We start from the raw sequence: 27,394 nt of genomic DNA, 5'->3' as shown, positions 1-27,394 counted from the left end.
GGGCATGACCTCAACACTACGACATGAGAGACGACCGCATTCAGGCTGGCGATAAAAGCGACTCATTAGATGGGGAAAAGCAACACTGCAAAGAAAAGAGCATAGAACTTGGATGGAGTTTCTGTTCATCTTCAGGCAGTTCGAAGACCCAGACTTGTACCGCAGCCTATGACTTTGCTTGCTGCTGTATACATCCACCCTCCAGACTCTCCTCTTGGTTGTCATGTAGTTGGTTTTCGACACTATTGCACGTTCGAAGAACGAGCCTCAGGTCAAACTTTTTGTACTCGTTCAACCCTGCTTACGCAAAACATAGTATGTCCGACCCCACGCATAGACCAGCGCAGGAACACTCGACGAGCCCAAACTCATCAGCCACTCAAATGGGTTTCTTCATCCAACTCGTCGAGGAGATCGGTAATTGCAATTATGGTTTGATCTGTGCTGCCACTGACACTTGGTCTCGTTATGGAGAATTTAGAAACATGGGCCAAGCAACACAGGGGTAATTGATAGTGGCAGCGCTGCACGAAAAAAGGGAAAAAAGAGAAGAGAGAAGAAGAGGCACGGAAAAATCTCGACTTGTAGTTTCGAGAAGAGCGCTAGCAGAGGAGGAAGCTAGCACAAACTTGGACTAGTCCAATATAAATGTCTTGGCAACAAGTTGGGGAACTCTTGAGAGAAATTTCCTCCCTCGTCGCCATCGGTTGGATTTTGAACTTTTGTAATCATGGCTTGTGATGAACTGCAACAGCAAATTTTATTGATAGGAAGAGAATGATTGTTTGCTTTCCCTCATCTGGACCCTTGTCTGGGTGGGTGGAGGGTGAGCATGATCTCAAATATTGACTGATATTCTGAAGCCAGATCTGATTTTTTTCCCCCTCTTCTCAGCCACGGGCAGTTTTGTGGTGATTGCTTTGCATCTTCTTCTAAACCCCTGTTCTTCCCATCCTGTCAAGCGACATGGGAGGCCTTCGCGGGTCATATTGCTCAAAAATATCAAGTGGGCTTTTCGCAGGGATAGGGCGCAAGGACAGACTTGTGCAGCACAAAAATAGTTTCAGCTGTATGCGAAGCCTCGAAAGCATCATTATCGTCCAGCCACTGTAAGGGCGCTCACCTGCTCCGCAATCTCGACAATATGACTGCTGGCGCGCGCGGCGAGTCCAACACTGTGCAATGTCATTGTCAGAGACAGACCAGTTCCTTGAGGTAGGGGAGTGGTTGTCCGTACTCGCCGCCAGTTTGTGGCATGAGACTCCTTTTCATGTCATCGTGGCTGGATTGTGTAGCCTGAACTCACTGCCATCTCACGGTTATTGTTTATTGTCGAAAAGGAGTCGTTCACTATGCTATGATCAAGGGTGAGACGCATCTGTATTCACAACTGACAAGAGTCTAGTAGTTGGCTGGGCTCTACGAAAGGCCATGAACCACGAAACATTACATTGTTTCATTGTGGGGGCCTTCACCATCCGCTTCCCACTCCAATCAGACAGTCGACTTCTTCACAAATGGACAAAAAAGGGGAAACTGCGAGGATACTTTTTATGGCTTGTGCTGGATGATCAGATTCGGGTTCTGTCATCATTTTGCTTACCAAAAACCCTCGGATTTCCTGTTCCCTCCAAAATGGTCGAGGAAATGAGAGAATTTGGGCAATATCAAGGGCAATCCCATACATTCCTTATTTCGCAGAGTTTTGCGGGTAAGTTATAGGCAAAGACCCTGGGGTGTTTCACCAAAGCTCCCCCGCCGGCGATTGTCGATCCTGCAGTTTCCTTGATATAAGCATTTTTTTTTTCGGTAGTAACCTTGCCACGTAGACTGCCAGTGGGTGAAGCTGGCAGCTAGGCTGAGGTTGGACAAAGAGCATGCATGCATCAGCTGTACCGAGTTACCAAGTACCAAGGACCAAGTACACGTAACTCTACACCTCAAAAGCGTAGATCAATGCAGACCTCACCCGTCGCGCCCATCCTCGCCATCTGTCCATTTGATATTCGACACACGAGTAACCGCAAGTGGCGCACGATTTGAAGGTTCCTGAGCCCTCTCTACCTGCTCGAGCTGGTCAAGGACGTCATGATTCTCTGACGGAGGCGTTATTAGTTGGACACACTTTCTCTGTCCAGCCACCGGCAAGCCAGTTCAGCCACATTGCGTGTCCGAGTCCGTGTGTCAAAAAGGATGTTGAGATGTGTACTGTAAGCTTCCGAACTCCATTGCCCGGCAGGATGGAAAAAAATGCTATCGTGCAGATGGATGAACAAGAGCGTTCATTCGTTGTGACACAAAGCTCTAAGTTTATTTTGGAAAGCTAGATACCCAGAACCAAGTATCAAGAACCAAGAACCAAGTTCTCATAGTACTCGCAGTACTCGTACGAGTAGGACAAGGACAAGGTTGATACTACAGTGAGTCGTGACTTCCGAGTACTCGGTGCCCGCTCAGCTACTCAATAATCATGATCCTGATTCCTTTTCCCGAGGGAGCGAGACGAGATGAGACCAGGATTCGAAATCACACGTGGATTATTGTGGACAGGCAGGCAAGGGCAAGGCGCTCTGGGAAAGTTGGCCAGGGCAAGCAGGGTAACCCTCTGGTCACTGTTTGATTGTTTGATTGCATTTTTTTTTTGCCTGCACAGCCTTCTTCATTTTTGCCATTTTGGTAATAATTAATTATGTTACATGTACTCGGTACGAGATCCAGTCCCAAGCAAACTCGGGATGGGGGATTGGGATTTGGGGGCCGGTTCATCCTCCCTATCTCGCATAGACGTCAAGCATACTCCGTAGGTAGGTACCTTAATATTCTCTCTAACCACCTTTTCCGGTACCAGGCAGCTAGCCAGCCGTGCCAGCCGTGCCAGCTAAAGTTCGGTCGGCTGGGCCTGAATATCTCTGTACTCGGTACGGAGTATGAGGTACAAGCACATACCCTGAGCGATGATCTCCCATGGATATGGACCAGGGTCCAGGGTTCGATCGTCCTCGAGCCCAGCTCGAACCGTGCCAGCCTTGGGCCTGAACATGAGTTGGCATGGTAGGTTTCGCCATATCCATCTACTGACTCTTCTACCTATAAGATGGATCGCAATGGTGGCGTCGTTCAAGATCGACAATCTCTAAAGAGTCGACGAACCCGTCATGAACTCTCCCAATGCGCATCCAGTCACATGGAGGACAGAAGGGAAGGTATCCATCACCACCACCACAGAACAATACAGCACAGCACACGATGGGAGGACCCCGATAACCGGCATGTAGGAATGTACTCGGTACCTCGTAGAATCTCTTGACTTCGTCACTTGTACCCGGTTGATTCGGCACTCATCCAGCTCTTGATACGGCAAAAGGTGCCCTGCCCCGCGGATTGATAGTCTGCTACAACCTACATCTCGGCTCCAGCAGACGGAGCTGTCCGAGGTTGGCATGTTACGAGTCGAGGCCAGTGGACTCTGAGTCTCCGGCTTTCGCGCGAGAAGATAGATGCAATCATCCCGATAATAACTCGTACTTCTCGACCGTAATCGGAGTAAGGCGGCTTGGGGGAGCTTCGTGAAGAGGCGAAATTTAGACCACCAGCCAGAACCACCACGGAAAAGAGAGGCGACGTCCATCATCCGTCCGAGTATTCAACGGCAGCCACCGAACGGACCACGCCCCATGGAATCCAGAAGCTCAGGTGAAAGTGACTGCCCGAGTCAGAAAAGTGGTGATTGACCAACCCATTAAACGAGACTAAGTTGAAGACGTCTTGCTTCCTTCCCCGACGCCATCCATCGATAAGGTGATAGAGAAAGTGGAGATGCAATTTCCCCGGAAGCACCAAGTCTTCCCTCCGCACAAAGTCTAGCGAAAGACTTCCGCCACCCACAGTCAAGAGCGAAATCCCTTTGGTGTCGGCATTGGGTAACAGCACATGATCCTGGTCTCCTGTGCCTGGAGCGAAAGGGCCAATTCACCTAGAAAACGCCGTTCGGGCCGCCGAGATAGTCCAGTACCAATTTTGGAGGATTTCTGATCAAGCCCACCAGCTTCTAGCGTCGAGATAACGAATCGAGCTTAGAAGCGACCAAGAACGTGGTAGAACTAGTTGGTGTCGCCAAAGAGAAAAAAAATTGCAAAATTTCGCCGTCCGAGAGAAAAACATGAAACATGATGGGGGTCAAGAAGGTTACAACCACACAGAAGCCGTGTTGGTAGAAGGATCGAGACGGCTCACGTACGAGTGATGAGCACATGGCATTGCCGCATCGCCTCGAATCTGAAACACGAGCTGCAGCTCCCTGGGCGGGCAGAAGACGAGGTCTTTGGCCACTGATGGACAGCCGTGGTAGCCAGGCAAAGAAAAGAGTCTTGGTACCTGCAGCAAGCCCAAGAGCTCCAATTGGGCACCGGAGAAAAGTCGAGCACATCGTGCATGAGATGTCCCACAATGTTCCTGCGTTAGGGTCCTGGCCGCTGCGGGTCTCGAAGTGCTTCTGGCGGCATTCGCGGGCTGATAGCAGTCTTGGTTGGGCAAAGATAGGCGTCAACTTGCCACGCTCAGTCTCTGGTTTGTGGTGGCCCAAGACCGCGGTCCTCAGTGGAGTCGAATCAACAGCGAGCATTCTGGAAGGGCCCTAGGCCTATTCAGCGCGAGATGGGAGGGCCATCAAAGACACGGACCACTGCCCATCGCGGGACCCGCGCGCGCGAAGGACGGCGCCTGCAGCTTGGTGCCTGGGGCCGTCGGCTTGAGGCAGGGGGAAGGCCCAAAAGTTTGATGCCCGCTGTGGATGTGCCCGGGTCGCGGATGTGGGAAAAGCGCGCAGGGCCACCAGGGCCATCAGAGCCATTCTGGGTCCTGGGGCAAAGTGGAGATGCTCGGGTACCTGAGGGAAGGTGATGGTTCCTGGGAGGAGACACCGTTGGGATCTACTCTTCCCTAGCGCTCTGGATGTGCCTGACTCCCCAAGCGATGGCTTGAGCTGAACAAATCCACCATTGGGCCATCCGTCGAGACCGTTTTGCTTGGGGCACCAGCGGAATGAGTGAGTGAGAGGAAACAAGTGCCGCTTTGTCGACCCAGGGTTTCCTTCGGTCTCGCGTCCAACTCAGAAGGTGGGTGTGCGCGCGGAAAGGTGTGGTGTGGAAGGCGATTGATAGCCAGGCACGCCAGGACGAGTGACAAGGGACACTCTTTGCCACGACAAGAAGCAAACAAGGCAAGATCAGACCCTGCACTCACTATTGGCTAATGATGACCACAGAAGGAGAGGCCTGACCAAAAGAGAGTTCCCTTGTCGACGGGAAGCACTTCCATACTTTCTCAGAGCCTTCGTATATACTGTCATACAGGGTACCCGAAGACAGATGACAGAGCTGGCAGAGGGTATCTCCCAGCGCAAAGAGTACGAGTAACTCTGTTCTCCACGACCTTCCGGGGGGGGCCCAAGTTTCGCAGGGCTGTTGGAGTCCTGACCCAGAAACCAGACATTGACTAAAGAAATGCCTATCGATACGTGTCCGCTACAAGGAAGAAATGGTCACCCCACCAAGTGCCAGCCAGCATCCACGCCTTTCCAGGGCCCTTGTTTCGGGCTCTTGAAACCCTGACCTTTGTACGGACTAGGATGTAGGATCCACTGGTAGCATCACTGCTACCTAGGACGGCTATCAGAATCCCACAAGTCGTCATAACTTGGAGATAGGGTCACTAGCTACGAGCACACTCGTTTCTGCTGGTGGAACAGCAATGACTCGATGCAACAGAAGACGGGCTATGGGTACGAATTGGACCGGAGCAGCCAGTGTGAGTGGTAACTAGGTAGAAACAGAGGCTGCTGACAGTCCCTCGTTACGAAGGCATAGTCAAGGTCCTCAACCAAACCTCTGGTCTGCAGCTGCAAGAGATGAAACACCCGATCAGTTGTCGATACTGGCGGGAGCGGCGGGGAAAAGCAAGTTGTCTGATCCGAGAGGCGAATACTTGTACTTGGTGTACGAGTAGGTAATGGGAATAAGGAATATCCCACTACTACTAGGTACTTCTCCCACTCGTAGACTCTTGATGGTTCATTCTTTTTGCATGTGAACTTGGACTGTTCACCACCACCTAGGAAGCCAATCAGTCATGTCTACCTCTACCTCTGTCGGGTAACATGAGAAGAGGCAAAAAAGCACAGTCTATCTATCCGGGAAAAGCAAACCATCCACGCATGCATGCATGCATGCCATGCCATGCCAAAGCCAGCTGTCTGGTTCTTGGTTCTGCCACCCAGTTGACTTTTTCGTTCTTTCGTCAATGGCTGGAGGACGGAGTGGGTGAGGAGGCGAGGATTGGATGATGATGGGGGGCGCATGCGCGCGACACGGGCGACGCGATCACTGTCGTACCTGCATATGTCGGCACAGTTTTAGTGGATTCACTGCTCTTTCATACCTTGTAGAGTCTGAGACATTTGCACCGTGGCTGGCTATGCAAGCTCGCCCGTCTCGTCTGTCTGCACAACCTTGATGGCTTTTACTTTTTTTTTCCCCTTGTGACGCTTACCGAGTTCTTGCTGTTCCGAAAAAATCACTGCCTAGGAGGTACAATACTTGCCACCATCCACCACCCACCACCTTTCCTTTCCGATTGTGTGATTCCCATCATGCCATTCATCACAGACAGACACCCAAAGCATAAATACCCGAAGAGGAAAGGATAGGACAGAAAGGCAAGAGTAGGGTGACCCTGTGACAGACACATACATTATTGTCAGGTGTGCTGGGAAGACGAGGAGCTGGTGATGATGACGGCTACGAATTTCCACCATCCACCAATCCATCAGTCCAGATAGCGAGAGAAGAGAATAGCCATCCAGTTTGGGCGTCTACTCGTAGGGAAAAAACAGCCATGAGTGATTTTAACAGGCTACACAGACTTAATGGATTTGTCCTTGGTGAGCATTCCCATTGCCATACATGTAGGCGTTGACTATAGGCAATATGGGCTTTATGGGCTTCTGGGCTTTCGGGGAGGCGCACTCGTAAAATCCAAGAATAGAGTCCAACAAGTGCTCGGTCCAGCGATTCGCTCCAGGGGAACCCGAGGACGGCAGCTTATCACCATCTGCTTTTCCACGTCACGCTGATGATTGGCGTTCTGACATGCCAGCGACTCGCCCAGTCAGGAACATGAACATGGGGCATGGGCCATGGACCGTGCCTTGGCTTGGGGGAGCATCACACGTCTTTCTGTCATTATTCTGTCTTTTCGGTACGCGCGATATGCTCCCTGGATTACGAGGTACATACAGTTTGGGTTGAACGACATCACAGCACGTCATTTGCCCACCACCACCACCATTATTTGTCTCAACCATCTTCGGATAACAAGGTGGCAAGCGAATCACCTCACACAAGACAAGACCAGGTCATGTCTGAATACGACAAGAGGCAGGGAGGATTGGCGGATCGGTGTCGAACATACTTTTTTGTTTTAGCACTTCAAGGTACGAGAAAAGCATCCCCGTTTGATGTTGGATAATCCCAAAGCCAAGATGGTATACGGACTCAACTCGACTAGTACTCGTATACTCGGGGACCACTCATGAGGTTGAGGAGCGGCAGTGTTTTGTGATGGCCGTCTTTTATTCCTCCAATAGCCGGGTCGAGGTGGTCGGTCATTCTGGTCATTTCCACTCCTTTATAGGATTACTTGCGGAGGCACAACTCCGATACCTCATCAGCCATACAAGTACGAGTTCCGAATACTTCACCCAGTCACTGACACGCCCACGAGAAAGGCCACCCGAAAGGTCAACTTGTGCGTCATGGACAGGACAATGGCCCCCTCTCTGGCCTCTCTCCCTCTTCCCGCTTCCCGAAAAATAAAAAAAAAATCATAAAAAAGACATGATGAGGTGGGATGCAGGTGGTGCGTGTGCTGAGCCCAGAGTGCAATTTCCCATGCATACGGGTACTGCGTGATAGTCCTTGTTCGTGCGCGGCGCTCCAGCACAGCCCAGCCAAAGGGACCAAAGGGACCAACTGGAACTGGGACCAGGCCGGGCTCTTCCTTCTTAGCCAGGCACCCAGGCACCAAGGCACCTGAGTGCCTCGCAGTACCTACCAAGGTCGCTGCTCTAAGGGTGCCAGCCGTAAAGTGGAACCTACTTTAGTGGGTGATAGTCTTTGAGACGGACTGGGGGTTGGTGAGACCGCGGCCTCCACCCTCGCATCAAAGTCACTGAACCCGTCAACTGACCAGGGTCCAAAAGGTCTAACCAACAACACCAACTACGGGCCCCAATGCAGCGCCCGGTCCATGCAAGTCCATCCGACTAAACTCCATCGAGGTGCAGGAGACCCAAGGCACTGGTGGTGCTGCTACGCCCACTAAGCCCACCGGCCTCGAGAAATCACAGCGATCGACTCTTTATGGTCTCGTTCTGGCACCCCAGTACCAGTCCAGCTCTTATCCTTCTTTGCCTCTTCGCTCTCGTTTCCCTCATATCAGAGGACAAAGTCGTTCATTTATCTCCCCCGCGATCTACACCTTCTTTTACTTCTGTTATATCCATACCTCTCTCTCATTTGAACCAACCCCCCCAGGCCTTTCCGGATCCTTGTTCAATATAACCTGTACAACAAAACCCTGCTTGTACAAACTATTGAACAAATATCCTGTCCTTCCTTTGACACAGCCTGTATCAACATCACATCACATCGACTGTACCATACCTCCATCTCTAATCCCCTGACTTGAGATCCTGCTCGGTTACCAGCATATCCTGCAACTATTACATGTACAGCTTAAGCTAGTGACCTGACCACCAGAGACCAAAAGAACAAAAAGGGACACAACCCGAGAGACGACGACGACATAGCCATTCATTGGACACATCGCAATTTTCTTTGTACCAACTTGTACCACAATCACTTCCAAGGCTTCCTGCCAGAGACAGTAAGCCGAACGAAGGACAAAAGGAGGAACAGAAACAAGTTTTTCTATTCTCTGTCAAAAGACCATTCGAAATGGAAGCTTCATATCCAATGGCAACTCAACAGATCCAATTCTACCAGTACCGGCCCGACTCGGACGCACGACATAACGCTGTGTTCACGCCAATGCCAACAGAGCAGCCTGCATATAGCCCCATGGCTGGGTATCCTCATCACCCGCAACACCAACACCCGCACCAGCAGTACATGGTTCACCAGTACTGGCAAGGTCCGGCTTCGTTTGCTCAAGGACACCCTCACGCCCATTACGTGCCTCAGCAGGTTCTGACTCCCCGAGCATCACCACCATTGACCCTGGCCATGCCCATGGCTATGCCTAAGATGATGCTGGACAGCAACGCCCACATGGAACACGGACACTTTTTGGAGAGCCGGCACTCTTCACCTCCTACTCCATGTCTCTCAGCGTGTCCTAGCACCGCTAGCAGCCCTCCGGCCAGCAGTGTGAACCAGACGCCCGTGCACGCCGCCGGGTATTTTAACTTGCCCATCGAAGCATCTAAGGAGGAAATGCAGCCTCTCACATTTCTCGATGAGTGGGCGGAGAACGGACGTAAGTACTATCCGGTTTCAGTGAAAATCTCCCCAAAGAGGGGGGAGTGAGTGTGAAACAGTTTGACTGACGAGGAAAACGGCAGAGGTGCACATTTTCCCGCATCCCGGTGATGCCAAGGCCGCCATGGTGCCCAGTAACGGCACCGACTCCTTTCGTTCTGCCACGTCCACAGCTAGCACCATCAACTTGAGCAGCTGCACATCACCCTCGTTGGCCCCAGCTTCACCCCAATCTCAAGTCTCGCCATCTGCCTATCCCGTGGCTGAATTTGTCAACCTGCGAGATTTGACCTCGACCTCACTCGAACCCGTGGTCTCGGCTCCCGTCCAGACCTTCCCCCCCTTGCCAACTCTGTCGGCCGAAGACGACGAGCACAAATTTGCCCTGGGACAAGCCTTCCCCATCACCCCCGAGCATGAAACTGCCGACCCCTTCACTCTCGTTGAGAACCCCTCGTTTGACACTTCTTTCTGCACCGAGTTCGACTCGGAAGACGAGTTCAGCTTTGTCAACTTTACCGACCCCGAGATTGCCTATAACGGCGACAAGAGACTCAAGTTGTCGATCGGTGAAGAGGAGGACTTTTTGAGTGTTCACAGCTTCGGCAGCTTTGACGAGGACGAACACGCCGCCCACGCGGGGCTGTTGTCACCTCCCGCTTCATCCTTTTCTGACTCGGGTTCGTGCTGCGCATCCAAGAAGAAGACTCAACGCAAGATGAAGCGCACTGGCTCGACTGACAGTGATATGGAGTTCCATTCCTTCACTCAGTCCGATGCCCACATCAACAGCCACGCCGATGGCCAAAGCAACTCCGATGGCACTCCCCAGGAGCAGCAAAGCAACAATGATGACAACAACGGCTCAAGCAACGCCGATGGCTCTACTCCGTCGCAAGCTCCCGCCAACCGACGTGGACGCAAGCAATCCCTGACCGAGGACCCCTCCAAGACCTTTGTCTGCACGCTGTGCTCACGCCGCTTCCGCCGACAAGAACATCTTAAGCGTCATTACCGCTCTCTGCACACACAAGACAAGCCGTTCGAATGCAACGAGTGTGGCAAGAAGTTCTCTCGCTCAGACAACCTCGCTCAACATGCCCGTACCCATGGTAGCGGTGCCATCGTGATGGGTGTCCTTGAGAATGGAGAACTCCAACCCCATCAACCCTTCGACGAGGAAATGGGCCATGCGCTGTACGAGGCGGCACAGAGAGCCGCTTTGGCAACGTCGTCTAGCAGCAGCGCTTCCGATTCGTCATCGGGAGAAAGCAAGCGTGCTTTGAAGAAGAGAAAGCGAGACGAATCCCTGTAAATATACCAGATGTGACCTCACGAATGAACCCAAGAATCATCATGTGAAAACTCGAAATAACTCTAAGCAACAACAACACACAAAACAACCACGACCGCAATGATCTTTATGATGTGATTCAGGACCAATACAGGAATATTTGTCAGGGATACCTCGCCAAAGCACCCTACTGGGGCAGCCAAATCGGAGTCGACGAGACGGGGAAAAACCAACGCAGGAGCTCAAGAATGTGTATGTCTATGGGAAGAAAAGTGATTTAGAACCTTTTAACTTCTACTTTTCAACACCCATTGTATTCTATGGCCTTTTCTTGGTGGGTGGCAGTCATCAGGGAGGAGAGGAAAGGGAAGGGGAAGGAGTTTGGAGGCGGAGGACGACCGAGATTTTTTTCTTTTCATTCTTTCGAGATCAAATTTTTTATTGCTTTTGACTTTTCAGCCAAACTTTTTCCTTTTGTGAGGATGGAGATATGGAGATGAGAGGTTGAAGCGCAGGCTCTCGGAGGATGTAAGACCAGACAAAGTCGAGGACGATCAGCGACAGCGAGAGCAACAGCAACAGCAACAATGCTCGTACGCAGTATTGACAGCCATTCCAGAGTTCCTGTATGTACCGCAGTGTACTTGTACTACTAGATATTGTTAACTTTTGACATTGAATTCTTCTTGAGTACCCGAGTACGGAGTAGTAGGCAGGGCCTTGATGTAAGCATCAGTCTTCCGTGCAAGTGTCGAGTATTGAGTATAGTGTGCCACGAGGTAGGTACACATTACAGGACTGCTCTGACAAAATTAAGTGCAGTCGATCCTCTGGCATTAGATACCTGCGTACTCTGCAGGTTCTGATCTGACGGTGATGTGCCGGGAAGATATCGATATCAATATCGATAACAGATAACGGATATTGGAGCAGATTACGCCAGAACCCCCAGAACGATCCAGAGAAAACTTTTTTGCATTGGCTGGGTCTAGAGTTGGATGGCCCTGGCCAGCCTGCCTGCCTGCAGGGGGACGTGGCACTGGGGCTTTAGGCATAAGGTACTGGGCGAGAAATCCCCTTCGTGTACATTACTCCTTCATCTCGTTTCTGCTATCTTTTTCTTTTTCGTTGGTTCCTCTCACTCAAGTGGCCCTGCCCTCCCTCTCGAGTACATCATGGTATCTGTCTACCCCTTTCCTCCCTACGCGATTACGATCGTGATTGCGATTGAATTGGCGAATGGTCGAGCAGGGTGAGATGGGGAATCGAAAAGAGAGCAAGAGAAAAAGGGGGGAACGAGAAGGGTAAGCGGTTGCAAACGAGGAAAAAAAAATTACGAGTCGATGATATGATACGAGGTGCATATTTTTCATGAGGTGATGTGACAAGAGTACTGCTCAGCTCGCCAGGTAGTACATCATGGCATTGATGGGCGACAGCGGCTGGTTGAGGCGGCTGAGGTCCTCCGAGTAAAAGGGGCACTGCGGGCAACGCAATGCACGTACGTCGGGATATGAAACGAGGCTAGTGCAGGGGTAATTCCCAAGCACTCGTGTGAGAGCGCGCGGGACAGTAGACGAGGAGGCTCAACACGGGAACACTCAGCTGAATGAAAAAGAAAGGAAAGCTTACTCATTACTCGGTGCCTCGTACCTCTTGCCGAGTACTCGGTACTGGGTACGGAGTACTGGTCCTATCACCTTATCAGTTTTTCCGCCTATCCACCTGTCTATCAACTCGGACGAGAATACACTTGTATGTATGCAAGCACTTACGAGTAGTGTATGGAGACCTAAGTCGTGGATCTCGTAAAGAAACTCCTACTTGGTACAAGATACTCGGTACTATCTCTCCACCTACTGTAGGTACCACACCACTCGTACCGTCCGAGCAAGTACCTTTCCTTTCTCTTCCTTTACGTACGTGCACTCGCACTCCGATTGGCAATTGGGTCGATATGTCACCAGCACCTCATTCTTCACCTCCTTGTACCAAGTACAGTAGATCCACGGACGGCCCAACCAGAAAACAAAGCGTGGAAAAAACGCGTCGTGCGCGAATCTGAATGGCGGACGAAGAAAAAAAAAAGGCAAAAAAAGGGAACCTGCAAAGTCAAACAGACGCGACTTGACGCGACGCTACGCGGTAAACACGATGACGCGACACGCGATGAGATAGGCTTTGGCGCGGACGCCCCGCCTATCTTCAGAGGTAGGGGACCTTTCCAGGCACCAGGCACCGGACACCAGATGCTGAGGCGGAAAGTTCAGCGCTCACTGCGGAGTGCTTACCATTTACTCGAATGTAGGTATCTACTGTATTTTCCGCAAAATATTCCGTGCTATTACTCGTCCTTATCCAGGTGCCTGGCCACCTGCGCAGAAACTCGTATCTACCAATCGAGTCTCCACACACCCTGGATACACCCACACCCACACACACCGGCTACCTCTCCGTAACCTACAAAGACAAATACCGGAGTATTCAAGCGACGGGTGCGGGTATGGGTATGGGTATGGGTTCGGAGAAATAACTTTACGAACTGGCTGGTCCTGGTCCACCCACACTTTTCTCTCTCTCTCACTGTGCACACACACATATCGAGTACACGCAGGTGAACCCTACCGCGGGGATGGTGGGATGGTGGGAGGGGTGGAAGGCTGGTGTGGTTTGTGGCTTGTTCGGGAGAAGAAGAATCCAAGACTGAGTGCAAGGTCAGAGATGATCATTACGGAATCTGGGTACGGGTATCATTGTCCATTACCTACTCGGTACATACCTATGTACCTATCTCTCTACGTGTGGTGGATGGTGGAGGGTAGTGGGTGATGGGTGCTTGGCTATGCATGCACTTTAAGCCTCTCTAGCCCTACGGATCAAGTCCCAACAACAAACTTTCTCTGTCTCTCTCTCTTTCCCAGGTCTGCAGCTGCGCCACCAGGTTGGGTCGCCCGCCCAGCCCATTCGTCAGAGCCCAAAGCTGGAGAATCTGTACCTAACAACGAACAACAAACTCAATATCTTCGGTTGTTCCACCGAGTCGCTTTTACCCAGTGCCCAGTTACACCAGCCGATCGACTCGACTCAAGGTCGATCTGTTCCCCAGATTGATAGCCGGCAGGTCACCTACCACTACCACCACTACCTAGCTACTTGAACCGCCACCACTACAACCCCGCCTCTTCTTCTGAACCCTCCGACCCTCCCTCCTCCCTTCGGAGATCAAAGAACGGATCGAAGAAGGGTAATTATTGAGCGAAAAGTCAAACATTTCCATTTCCCCCTCAAAATGAAGAATCAAGGACTAGGGGACCAGGAACCGAGCAAAGAGGGGTCCGATGAGCAGGGCGAGAGGGTTTGGTGAGATCTAGAGGATGGAGCCCGCCTAAAGGATAGGTACGCCTGGTACGATACTGGACACTGGACACTGGACACTGAACCCTTGAGGATGGATACCCCGTACGTAAACTTCCCGTAGGTACCAGTACTTGGTAGGTACTTGGTACCTTACACAGGACACGGGACACATGGTTCGTGTATCTACTCCGTAGGTATCTCGCACGGACGACAGACGGAGTGTACCTTGGTGGTATCTAGTACCATGTCCTTACAATACCCTGTATCCCATACCTCAGCAGCAGGGCAGCCGTTCATGCTCATGCTCATGCAGGTTCATTGAGACCCTTTCCGGGCCCCCGCTCTGTCTGTCCCTGTCTCCCTCTCTTCCTCGATCAGCCCGTCTACCATTTGCATCCTCATCCACATCCACATCCACAGGAAAGGTGTATCTAGCACCTACGTACTTGGACAGTACCTGCATACTTGCACACTACCTGCATACGCCGACCTCAAGCTTGCGAAACCTTCTTCTGCTTATCCTTCCCCCACAAACCAAACACAGCGGCCGGATTCGTTCGGCCTACATACGTCGCCATCTTCTTGTCTCACTCGTGCGTGCATGTTACTTTTTTGAGTTTTCCTGCTCGGTTTGCGGGATCGTTGGCTGGCTGAACCGCTGGCTTGAGAGGCCGAATGGCTGGGTGGGTGGGTAGGTAACCGGTTCGCACGTCCGAGTGTTACCTGGACAAGTAAGCTTTCTATGGCGGGGTGGATAGGCACAGAGAGCGGGACGAGATGTCGCTGTTTTAAGGCCTACGGTTCTTCTCTCTGTGTATGGGTGTGTGGACGTCCGCACGGCGGTGGGGACTGGGTATCTATCTGTCTTTACGTACCTTTCCAGGTACGGCATTGCCCGAACTGGGACTCGGGGACCCTGGACTTTGTTGGTCGCCATGTGAAACTGCACATCATCTGCAGGGTCGAAGGGTCGGGTACACACTGGAGGACAGTGCTCGGCCATCCAGCTAGCCACTCAACCAGCCCTCCAGCGTCTCTTTGGACGCCTGCGATTGCGCACGAGACTACAGGCGCTGTCGACTGGAACACACGAACCGCCCAGATTGCATACCAAGAGCTCGTCAGTAGCGACGTCTTGCATCAGTAGTGCTGGCGATGTGCCCACGAACGTTGAGTATTGGATGCTCCCAGTCTGTGCGCTGACCCAATCCTTATCCCATCCAAACCCAAGACATCCCAACTGCGACTTTTTTCTGTTGCACTTCTCCCGGCGGCAATCCAGAGGCGAGGGCGATAGCATTGATGCTGAAAGATAGGTGGGCATACCAAGGGGCGAATAGCTAGTCGCCCTGGAGAACCAACATGCGATGACTAGTAGGCGCCCGAGTCAACGTGGAAGCAGACACTCCCATCAACAATCGAGCCTCCCTGAAAGGCCAGAAGAGAGGTCTCTCAGTTGCCGCCGCGGTCGTCTGCCAACACCATACCTCGGCGCTTATAAGTGTCGTCAAAAATTCCAGCTGACTTCTCAGGCTAGACGCTTGAATGTGATTCGCTGGCGGTTGCACCTCAGCCTCGTGACTCCCAGCGCGTGTTCTTACGGCGCAAGCTGTTGTCGGAATGAAGACAAGGATTGGCTCTTACAGGTCTGCTGTGACTTCTTGTTCATGAGGCGTCTGGAAGAGGTGAATGCCTTCAATAGCGCTTGCGCTGCTGCTGTTTATTGGGAAGTCAGCTGTTCGTCTGCGAAGGTGATATTCTTAGAATCCATGATCAGGGATCCAAGGATGAAACAGTGCACACCACCTTCAGCCCGAGTGCCTCCGATTCTGGTCGATGCGCATGACCATCGCGACGGAAAGGGGCGGACAGGATGTCGCTGTTCCTTCAACCCCCGAGTCTCCAAACAGCGAGTTGCACGGTATAACCGCCAGGCCCTTGAAGAGATGCTGCTCCCTCATGCCGGTCCATTCCTCCTGCCTCCGCCGCGCGATGAAGGCGGTACCATGCACCAGTTCTGTCGATGCCAATGTCAACACCTCATAAGTGTCTTCTGCTTTGATCAGGTCTAGGATGCTCTTCTCCACGTCTGCGCCATCCACGGCGCTAGTCCCAGACCCTTCCCCTTGGCGGGCCAGCACTGTGATCAAGTGAATGGTTGTCCCTGCTTTCCCGTGTGCTGGAAGGACTGTCATCTTGACAATGGACCCCCAAGCAAGCTCTCTCCGAGCCACCGACACTCTGGGCTTTGATGCTGGCGCTTTGGGCAGGTTCGTGAGTCCCATGCTCCACCATTCGACCGGCGCAGCTCGAGGCAGAGAAGCAACTTCGGCGGCTATGAAGGGCAGGATGAAGGTAGGCGAGTTCCCACTGAGGAACACACTTGGGCTCGGGAGAAGATGAAGATGTTCGCCCACCGTCGTCTGTGCGCTGGATGTCGCAGCACGGTTGTACTGCATGTCCCAAGCATCCAACCATGTGTCAGTCCCGTTGTCTTCCCCGTCTTCAACAATCTGTGTCACTCCCAAACCATTCACGTGAGTTTGCTGCCATACTTTGCATGTGACTCTCGCGCGAGCAGGGCCGTCCGTGCAGTTTTCCAAAAAGGCTATCCCCCAGGGCCAGATATCGACACCTCGTTCTTGCCCAACGCGCCACAGATGCTGCAGGCTCAACACAGCCTGCTCGGGAAACCCTGCGTGTGAGAGGTCCATGGTGTGCGGAACAAGAGGGATCTGTCCGGCCATATGGACCATCTCCACCAGTTCTGCGTCGTGGACATTGAGTTCCGATTCCCCTTCCCTGTCCAGGGGCACACAGATGGCTTGACTATATGGGCCGATATTCGCTGGCGCCCAGTAGCTCCGACTCTGCACGTGCAGCCCCCGCCGTTCGTCGCGAGGTCCCAGGTCGAGCAGCACATTCAAACTCACTTCGGTGTTTCCTGGCAATGGACATGCTATGGTCACGCGTGCTGGAGGGTTAGGTTCGCCCGAGCGGAATATCGAAGCGTAGATCGGGTTGATCGCCCCAAAATTCGACATGTCCTTTAACAATAAGACGGTGGAGACGATATTGGACGGCGTAAGTCTCACCGGGTTGGCGAGAGAACCTGTCTCCGACTCGAGCAAAGATTGCAGCTGATCACATATGCCTTGCATTTGGCGGGCAGCGCTGCCTGAACTCCCGTCAACGCTCGGGTCACTCCAAGTAATGTTACATATCGACATGTGTCTCGAGGCCAGACACGTGGTCCTTCGCAAGGGGGAGTCCAGCCTCTGTAGTGACGACTTTGAGTCTGCTTCGTTGAGCCTGTCGGCATTTCTGTCGACATTCGCCGCTTCTTGAGCTTCCACCACAGTCAGAACGGCCTGGAACTGGGCGTCCAACGCTCGCGGTATCCTGAGAGCCTCTTCTTGCGCCTCTGGTGGGTCTGCAATGTTCTCCTCTGTCCCAGACTTCGCCAAGCGGAGGTAACTCACGCCCCCTTCCCCAGTATAAGTGGATTGGTGCTCTGGTGGAATGACAATTCTCCTCCTCCAAAGTCTTCGGGGCCCGTTGACAGCCAGCGTCTCGTATTCTCCCCCTTCTCCCAGGACCGCTCCACGGAGCCAAAACTCGTGCCCGGGAAAGAAAGGCCGTAGCCCGTTGACGAGCCTCAGCTGGGTTTTCGGGTCTGCGACGTTGGCCCACAAAAGACTCTCTTTGATGCCTCCGCTCGCGATCTTGATGATTCTGGCATCACACCCCGCGGCGTTCATGTCGTCTAGCAACCCACTTAGGGATTCTCCTCGTCCCGCTGGGGGAGGAAGAGCTGGATATTGCCAGAGATATGCCAGTGGGGTTAGACCGAGCCGGACCGCCACAGACTCGACCCTGGTCCGTTGGTACGTCGAGAGTATGGCGCCTGAACACAGAGCATTCGCCTCGGGGTGAGCCTGCATGACTTGTCTCAACAGGGGCACCAGGTCCTCAGTCTCATCGGCCGCGACATCGAGTTGGCCTCGCCCTGCATCGTAATAACGACCCATCTGCACCGCCGAGCCGGTGATCTCCCGCCGGTAGAGCGGGATGCCGAGACACTCTGGGTACAGGGGGATCACGGAGTGCCCAACCGTCTGGTACATGAAGCTGTTTAGATCGCTTTCTTCTGACCCGTCGTCTTCGCGAGGACCGTTTGAGAGAGCATCTCCTTTTTGTTGTTCGCGGCTCGTGCTCGGGTAGAGGTTGGCCAGCGCAACGACCCTGTGCCCGTTTTCCAGACAGTGCAGGACGCTGAACAACGAGTCCTTGCCGCCCGATATCAGGGCAATGACGTTGAGTGACTCGGACATTTTCGGGACCACGTCGACGCCGCTACGTGTAGAGGCAAGGTGTTTTTGGCACTCGAACTTTGAAACTTCATCTGCGGTCGTCCTGGCGGGGACACTGCATGATGGTGGTAAAGCGGTTTTCGAACACGGATGTATGCTTGTGAAGAGGTCAACTGCCAATCTTGAGGCGATGTTTCGGGTGCAGGTCTTGGGATTTATCGTCAGTGCTCGTATGGAATTGCACGGAGGAGATGGATGGATGTGGTTTAGAAGAATGATATTGAAATTGCGCTAGAGTTTATATGCTCTGGAGGACTCTCTACGGTCAAGTATATGCACAGAGTCTTCATGTCCTTGTACGGCTGGCTGTTAATGGAGATTCGTCCTCTCTATCGCATCCTCGGTTTGATCAATACCACAATGGGCAGACTTCAGATATCTCTGATATAGCGCGATGCGAAATGGCGCGTGCGCTCTATAGCAACGCTAGAATCGCAGAAATCATCTTTCTAAAGTCCTCCCATCCCATTCCCTCTCCTACCCTTGGCTTGACTCATGCTGCAGTGTCCATCAGAGCTTAGCGCTGCTCTCTTCTTTGAAGACGTAGAAAGCCTATCCCTGATTGTTAGCCTGTGATGGAGACTCACGATTCAAAAGTGTATCGTCGTCATACCTCTTGTACAACAGTCGCAATCAGGAAGCCCTGTTTGCTGTAAATTCTCGAGTTCATCATGGCTCTCCCGTCCTTGGCCCACGGTGACGTGACTTCGATGTACAGCAGCTCGTCGGCCCGGAAGCCGTTGTGGGCGTGGAAGTGGATCGTGTGGTTCAGACTGGTCATGATCTTCATCGCGGACGGGAGCGGCGTCTTGGTCTGGTCTCCGATGGGCCAGGACCCGTGCGGCACGCCGTGGATGCTCAACGGACAGTCCATGACATGGTAGTCGGAGGCGTGGATGATGCCGAGAATATGAGCCGCAGCACCCCTCGGTGATGAGATGGGCGGGTCGATCTGCGCAATGACGGGCGCTATCGTTGTGGCGGGACTCTTGGGGTCTGAGGCAGAAGGCGTGAGTAAAACGCCCCTTTGGTCGAGACGGCTAGGAAGAGAACAGGACAAACCTTCGTGTACATGTGGTAGTCTCTCGAATTTCATAAACGGCCCTTGCTGTGTACGCATCATTCCAAAATCATCCAGGTTGATTTCCCGCTTGCGCCTATCGATCCTCATCGACACGGCGTGGTTCATGGCCCGACTCGACCAAGGAGCAGCATTGACGAAACTCGTGGTGATGGTCACGCAGGCCTTTTCGTCCTGTTCAATGGTCACGATCCGCACTGCAAATCGTCGGCCGTTGCCAATCCGTTGCACCTTGTACGTCAACGGCTTTTTCGGGCTCGGTGCCAGCATGAAGTACGTCTGTAGCGAGTCCAGCATGAAGCCATCGGGGACGGTCTTCCACGCGGCCGCGGCCGCCTGGGCCATCATCAACGGTCCTGGATATGTGTTTGTGATGTGGAATACCCATGGTTCATGGACGTTTGTGAAGGTATCCTGTTAATGTGTGTCAGTCAGGTTCCCCGTTATTCGGTGTCTGTTAGCTCGTTACGTACGGGGCCGGTCTGCTTCAGCTCAAGGTGTGTTTCGAAATCTAGCTGTTTAGGCTCTGCGTCTTTGCTCGGAGCCATGGCCGGAGAAATGTGACTTATACCCAGACTAGATGTATGCCTCTGGGGTAGGAGATCGGGCCTGACAAAGCGAGAGCTTCACAACATTGAACAGTGATAGTCCGAACTTGAGCCAACGCCTGTTTATAACAAAGTCGTGGATCTATAAATCTGGAGATAACTGGAAGACCGGATGACAGGCTAAGGTAACGTTATGGCAAGCATGCTTACTATTAGTTGGTTACTTTTGTCTGTCCTGGGGCTTGTCCTGCCGGGTATCAAGTTGGAGCAGTTTCTATATGCCGAGGCACAATTGTCTGTCCTTCTCCAGGGTTAGAGAAGCAAGGAGTTCTTCACCACGAAGCCAAATTGGCTGAGATGGTGTAGATGAGACGAGGAATATTGAGGCACGAAACACGCCCTGTAGCAACCACCTGGAAATTACTTTGAACTGTGAAGATGTGCGAGAGAAGACGAACTTCACGGAGATGGGGTAAGCCGTATAGGAAAGTATTCCGAGATGCACTAACCATAATAGGACTAGAGGAATACTACGAGACGCGGTTTGTGATAACAACAAAGACATCCTCCGCCTCACCGCATGTCCAGATGACCAGCAAGAAACGTCAAATACAATGTGGCGCTCTTCATTTCTGCTGAAAACAATCCTCGAGCTAAAGTGATGAACATGAACATATCACATGTCTCTGGAGAAAGACACGGCTGGACAGAGTATGCAGACATGTACGCGTACCTGTAATCACACCAGTCACATCACCCCCAATATCCGGTCTCGAATCTCGAGCAATTTGCTTGGAAGACGATGCTTTGCTCTTCCACTTTCTCGCGGCATTCCACAAGGCTGACTCTAGTGTTTACTCGCTCATGATCAATCAAGCTACAAAAGGACTGGCGCCGTCCTTATTCCCCCAGCCTGCCTGCTTCAGCCTCAGCTGAAATGTGGGAAAGACACAATTACTATGCGATTTCATATCTTTTGCATCACGGGGGCTGGCCTTGCAAGAGGTAGCTCCTTCACCTACAAGCCGTCCTCGCGGTGTTTCCGTCCCTTTTTTGTCCAGCCTCATCCAGCCTCATCCAGCCTCATCCAGCCTCCTATGCTGTGCTACCATGAGAATCTCCCACAGGGCTATTGATCAGCCAGCCCGTAAGGACCATGTGACAAACCGCTCCAAAGTCTTTCTGCTGTCATCCGACAGGCATAAGCTCGATGCAGGCAAGGCTCCTGCAACGCAAGGCTCATCGATCGTTGAATTCTTGGCGACCTGCAGGTCCGTCATGTTTAACCTCTCAGTCAATTACATCAACGGACTACAATGGTCGGCGAATTCTTGGCCAACTACCCCGTCAATGGCATTAAGCCGACCGGAAGTCCAATTCCCTTGCGTCCTGAAGTCAGGGCTTGGGCCTCCAACAACCCGCTTCAACTATCGCTATTCGTTCGTGCTCTGTAAAAGTTCTACGCCAAGGGAGTGTTCGAGACGAATCCATCATCCTACTTTCAGGTAGCTGGTAGCTCGGATTACATTGCCGCTTGATCCGCTGGACCATTTATTTTGATGCCCTTGACTTACAACAAAAAGGCATACACGGAGATCCAAAAGACTTCTATGCGCACAACGAGATCATATTTCCGACATGGCATAGGCCTTATATGCTACTATTTGAGATGCATACACCTCAGGCCAGGCCCGACAGATGTGCTGAGGAACTGTTGATTCAGTGCAGCAGAGAATCTATGAAATCATGAAAGAAGTCATTGATGACCTGACCTTCCCGTTCGATGGCGTCTACCGTACTTCGACTGGGCGCTACCCGATGTAGTGGTCCCCGACATTCTATTGAACCAGAGTATATCCAGCCAGGGTCCAAAGAAAGCTGAAGGCACCTCCACCACTACCTTGATCAAGGAAAATCCTCTATATCGGTTATCAGTTGATTGTGAATGGCAAGCTCCTCAGAATGGGAGACGACTCGCTGAAAGAGAACAAGATGAGCGACGACGGCCCGAACCAGGAACTTGCCCATTTCCTGGCTTGTGCATACCGTCTAACTTCGATGGTGGTCCCATTGTTCCGGCACAAGCAAATGGGAAATCACGAAGAACACCCCCGATTTCTCCGGCTTCACCAACACGGAATTACTACAGGCAAACATTCATAGCAAAATCACCGTCCAAGTCTTATCATCTCGTCAGCGACCTTGTGTATCGGCTTCTTTCACCAAAGTATACCTTGACGTATCGCGACTTTGCTAGCACCATTTCGTCCAACCAAAAGCCACCGGCCAGTTGGCAGGGATACTTGTCTTTGGAAATGATTCACCAGTAACCTACATGTAAGTTGTCTTCTGGCTCTTGTTGACGCATCAGCCAAGCAGAACTGACCGAAACAGGGCATGATAGAAGGTAATGGGTTGACTCCCAGACTGGAGTATCGGACCTCAATTCCACCTCACCTCTTCTGCCGTTCCAGAGAACTGACCTGGGAAATGGTGCCCTCGGACACTGGAATCCTGACGATACCCATTCGTGGACAGACTTTGAATATCAGTATGATACGATTCAAAATGCAGGCTCTATCGCCGGTCTTGAAACCGCCCTCGAGCACTATAACACGACGGCAAAAGTTGTCACACGAACCTCGCGATCGGTTGTCAGTGCACCAAAGACTCAATTGAGCTCTCGAGTTCTCTCTTCACAACAGAACATACCGACGATTTTGTCGGAGACACTGTTCCAACTGATCAGCCAGGCGCATCTAATCAAGAGGGAGACGGTCTGACAGGTCTCGAGGAAATCGACCAAGACATTTACCCCGATTGCTTGATCAACATCATCTAAGATCGGTAAGTTGAGCGGCTCTGCTGACACGATGCGTCGCAGTCACGCGCTTGGAGGGAGACCCTACAGCATCCATTTCTTCATCGGCGACGTGACTGACGCCGAGATTTCGGGCAATGTATCTGCTTTGGAGCATCCGCGACATGTAGGCAACGTCTACACCTTCGGCAGGGCATTCGGCGACGGAGACGCCGAGCCCTGTGAGAATTGTTCTCAGAAGGCGGAGGCGAGAGTGCTCTCTACAGCGCAAGTCCCACTAACTATTTCTCTCATTCATCACGCCGAGGACCAGGACAATGATGACACCTAGCATATCGACCACTATTGCGTCGAGAGCTGACTGAGACTGCCTGCGCAAAGTCGGATCGATGCAATGCGTCTATTTTGGGTATTCTCTCCCAAATCACGAAACAGCTCTTTGCCGCTTTACCATTTTCCGGCGTTGTTTCCAGGCAAGGCTTCGGCGGTTTGTCTTGTCGGGGATTGGTGAACAATGTCCGCATTCTATACCTACTGATAAGAACCCCCTGGACATGGGGTTTCGAGTCTCAAAGATCCTTGCGGGGAAGCCAAACAAACATGTTTTAACCGCAAACCGTAACTCCACAACCAGAGCCACATAGCCACGGGGCTTGACTGGACCGAATCATGGAGGAGCGTCACTCCAATTAATCAGTACTCCCCATGTCTCGCGAACTGAATCGAGGAGTCCAACCCGTGAGTTACGGAAGTGGGGGAATATCATGTATATCGAAATGCTTACCGAGGCCCGACAGATCCACCACCACCACCTCTGAATACTTCTCCTTCTCCTCAGCGGGTGCCTGATATACTGGTGCTACTGAGTGCCATCCAAGACCTTTGGAGAAAACTCACAGTCTTGAAATCACGGGTTTGTTGTTGTCCCTGAGACCTACAGCAAGAGCACCAGTGTTGTACGCACCCTTGTCTTGAACATGCCTGGCCTCAACCTTCAGGGCGCGTCTGCCATTGTCACAGGCGCGGGATCCGGTAAGAAGACCATACTATACACTATACCTACATTATCCCTGCCAATGCTTTCTGTATACCATCCCTCTATTCCCAGAACTTTATTCATTGGACGCTTGCCTCTACACTCACTCACAACGTACCTACTGATTACCAGTGGCACAGGGATAAACCTGGCCTTTGCACAAGCCCTGGTCGCCAAAGGATGCAGCGTCCTGATCGCCGACATCAGCCTGCGGCCCGAAGCCCGAGCATTCGTGGACTCGGTCGCGCAAAAGGGTGGTAGTGGGCCCAAGGTCGTCTTTGAGCCGACCGACGTGACGGACTGGGCGCAGCTAGAGAAGTCGTTTGAGGTCGCAAAGAGGGAGTTTGGCGCCGTGCCGGACCTGGTGTGTCCGGGGGCGGGCATCTATGAGCCTGTAAGTCACTTGCCAGTGGAGGGGATAGTGCAGGAAGATGTATTCCTTCGACCACTTCGCTATTCATCTCCCTCCTCTTGTCCCGTGCCATCGGGTGAAATTATTTTGTCGACTGACACCATCACAAACGTGAAAAAAGCCAACCTCCGGATTCTGGGGCGACGTCGACTCCCCCTCGCATTACAAGCACTTTGACATCAACCTCGTCCACCCGATCAAGATGACCCGCATGGCCATCCGGCACCTGATGCGTGCGAAGAAGACCGGCACCGTCGTCCTCATCGCCAGCGTCGCGGCCGAGACGGTCAGTTTCATCACGCCCCTGTACCAGGCGTCCAAGCACGGCGTGGGCAGCTTCGTCATGGGCATGGCTGCGGCGGAGCAGGCTTGTGGCGTGCGCGTGGTGGGTGTGGCGCCGGGGTATGTATCCCACAGTGTTCTTTCTGAGGCGTTCTGCGTTGAGTCCCTGTTCGTCTTCAAAAGTCGCCAGAGGATCAGGGTGGAAGGTGGTGTCATGCTATCTGTTGACAACTGACTCCCCTGAGACTCTTTCCCCTTTTCGTTTCTCCTCCCTACTCTCTCCTTATACATCACCCACCCCTGCCTCCCGCCTTCATCTCAGTCTTAAAGAAGAAAACTAACCCTCGTGATTCCTCGCCAAAAAGACCAATCGCCACCCCCCTCCTCATGGAAGACCCCGGCGTCGCCGGCTGGGTCGACCCGACCAAGGACACGCTCCTCTCGCCGACCGTCATCGCCGACGCCATGATCGCCCTGGCCGAGAATCCCCGTGACAAGTACCCGCCTGGCACGCTGCTCGAGGTCATCGACGAGCCGCCCGCGTCGTGGCGCGTCATCCCCCTCTTCAACAACCCGGGCCCCACGCGGCTGAACCTGGTCAGCGGCAAGGACGGGGCCATGTCGACGGTGCTGAAGATTCTAAAGGAAGACGCTGAGTGAGTGAGTGAGTGAATGATTAGACATGGTCGAGCGAGACGAGGTAGTGAATACATAAATGTTATAAATCCTAGCGTATGTACCTGTCTGGGAGGAGGGCGCGGTATATAATCATACTGACGTCTTGTCGCGTGTCACTCTATCTGTCTGTCTATCCATCCAATTCATCTATCTACCGAAGCTACTGACAACTCTTCCATCCTCTCACGCTGAGGATAAGGCTCAATAGAACCTTCGAGCCTGACCCCAAGTATTTTGTGGTGTATATACTCGCGCGCTTATAATCTCTGGTCTATACCTCTCTAATCTCTGATCTGATATCTGATCCATGGACTCTCTAAACCATCTACCACTTTCAAGCTCCCTCGGTCAGTTCAAGGTCAATTTTACCTTTTCTAGCTCCTCTCTCTCTCTCTCTCTCTCTCTCCACCCCTAGAGTTCAACTTGCGTAGAACTCTCCCGGTTCTCGGATAAACACCACTGGATCCCCTCGACAATCACGGCGTCCCACCGCGCGCTGGCCTTGAGCGTGGCGAAGCGCCGGAAACCGTGTGGGAGGCCGGGGAAGACGTGGACGCGGGTGGGGACGCTGGATATCGCGGTCAGGTCGGTGTGCGTAGTAAATTTAGGGAGGAGATAAGAAAATAACAAGTTGGGTGGACGTGTAGGTAGAAGGGTGCAGTAGTGGCGACAGTGACAGTGACAGAAGCAGAAGCAGAAGGGAAGGATAGCGAGGAGGAAAGAACTCACCCATTCTTCTTCAACTTGTCCGCATACAGGAGCGCCTCATCCCTCAAAGGATCCATGCCCGCCGCCACGACGACCGTCTTGGGCATCCCCTTCACCTTGTCGTCCGGTGCCAGCACCGTGCTGAGGTAAATATCCGCCGGGTCGGTGTCTTCGCTGTCGAAGACGCCGAGAAACATGTCGATCTGCGAGTGGGGGAGCACGGGCGCGTTGGCGTTTTGATGGAAGCTGGACCGTTCCGTCGACACGAGCAGGTCGAACGGGTAGGCTTTGGGGTGCATGATCCAGGGGATGAGGAGGAGTTGGCCGACGATTTTGGCAGGACTGTCGCTGGCGTCGTTCTTCTGGCGTCCTTGTGCTCGGAGCACGACCGACGCGGTCAGTCCGCCGCCCGCGGAGATGCCCCCGACGATCACCCTCTCGCGGTCACCGCCGTAGGAGGCAATGTTCTCGCCGAGCCAGACGAAGGCGTCCCACGCGTCGTTGTGCTGCGTCGGGTACCGAAAGTCCGGCGTGTGGCGGTAATTGACGTGGACGACCATTACGGGAATCGAAGACATGGCCACGACGCGCGCGCAGTTGGCGTCTTCGGTGTCGAGACTGCCAAAGAGATAGCCGCCGCCATGGAAGAAGAGGTAGATGGGTAGAGGTCCGGTGGTGGAGGGGTCGACGCCTTTGGGGGTGTAGATGCGTGCTGGAACGGTCGAGTTGTCGCGCGTGCGAATTTCGGCGTCTCGCCACGTCACTTTTTCCAGGAGGCCTGTGAGGTGGGGGGAGGGGAAGCGTCAGTATTGATGGAACAATGTCATTTTGGGAGGCAAGGTGCTGTTGAGAGATGGATGGTATAGAACAGACGGAGGGGATACATATGTTGCGACAATCAAACAAACACCCATCGAGAATAGATTTATATGACAATCTTCTCTCGACCCAAGCACCACACACACACAGACAGTCTGTCTATGCTAGCATTGGTGCCATCACACAATTAGCAAACACCTGCGCAAAACGCACCTGACGCTTCGAGTTCAATCTTGGCCGCCGTCTCCCTCAGAGCATTCGTCGATCGTCTCAAGTCCGCCGGTGTCTGGCCAGGGGCCAATCCCGTCGGCGCGACGCCGTTCACTCGAACAAACTCGTCCCACTCGGGATTCGGCCCTTGGTACTGCGAGTAGTCTGCCATGGTATCGAACGTATGTGTCGTGTTGGTTCTATCGGAGCAGTGCCAT

The 27,394-nt window shown here is 52.8% G+C and overlaps 5 protein-coding genes across 5 annotated transcripts; 2 read left to right on the top strand and 3 right to left on the bottom strand.

Annotated features, from left to right (window-relative positions):
* Window positions 1-9,014: 9,014 nt before the first annotated feature.
* AYO21_00038 (hypothetical protein) lies at window positions 9,015-10,872 on the top strand (the record flags this gene model as incomplete). Its single annotated transcript, XM_022650030.1, has 2 exons — window positions 9,015-9,555; window positions 9,641-10,872. 2 exons carry the CDS (start codon window positions 9,015-9,017, stop codon window positions 10,870-10,872), a joined length of 1,773 nt encoding a protein of 590 aa, XP_022517356.1.
* Window positions 10,873-16,016: 5,144 nt separating this feature from the next.
* AYO21_00037 (hypothetical protein) lies at window positions 16,017-18,542 on the bottom strand (the record flags this gene model as incomplete). Its single annotated transcript, XM_022650029.1, has 1 exon — window positions 16,017-18,542. The coding sequence occupies one exon, from the start codon at window positions 18,540-18,542 to the stop codon at window positions 16,017-16,019; it is 2,526 nt and encodes an 841-aa protein (XP_022517355.1).
* A 549-nt stretch (window positions 18,543-19,091) lies between these two features.
* On the bottom strand, window positions 19,092-20,210 carry AYO21_00036 (hypothetical protein; the record flags this gene model as incomplete). The annotated part of the gene is made up of 4 exons (XM_022650028.1): window positions 19,092-19,133; window positions 19,195-19,577; window positions 19,644-20,076; window positions 20,136-20,210. The coding sequence occupies 4 exons, from the start codon at window positions 20,208-20,210 to the stop codon at window positions 19,092-19,094; spliced, it is 933 nt and encodes a 310-aa protein (XP_022517354.1).
* Window positions 20,211-24,008: 3,798 nt separating this feature from the next.
* Window positions 24,009-25,421, top strand: AYO21_00035 (hypothetical protein; the record flags this gene model as incomplete). The annotated part of the gene is made up of 4 exons (XM_022650027.1): window positions 24,009-24,063; window positions 24,208-24,461; window positions 24,601-24,881; window positions 25,127-25,421. The coding sequence occupies 4 exons, from the start codon at window positions 24,009-24,011 to the stop codon at window positions 25,419-25,421; spliced, it is 885 nt and encodes a 294-aa protein (XP_022517353.1).
* A 429-nt stretch (window positions 25,422-25,850) lies between these two features.
* Window positions 25,851-27,348, bottom strand: AYO21_00034 (hypothetical protein; the record flags this gene model as incomplete). Its single annotated transcript, XM_022650026.1, has 3 exons — window positions 25,851-26,007; window positions 26,169-26,925; window positions 27,180-27,348. The coding sequence occupies 3 exons, from the start codon at window positions 27,346-27,348 to the stop codon at window positions 25,851-25,853; spliced, it is 1,083 nt and encodes a 360-aa protein (XP_022517352.1).
* Between the last annotated feature and the right edge of the window lie 46 nt (window positions 27,349-27,394).

The sequence above is a fragment of the Fonsecaea monophora genome (assembly GCF_001642475.1).
Source record: "Fonsecaea monophora strain CBS 269.37 chromosome Unknown Scaff1, whole genome shotgun sequence".
Taxonomy (NCBI): Eukaryota; Fungi; Ascomycota; class Eurotiomycetes; order Chaetothyriales; family Herpotrichiellaceae; genus Fonsecaea; species Fonsecaea monophora.
Note: the sequence above shows the minus strand (reverse complement) of the source record. Positions and strands in the feature narration are given on the sequence as shown.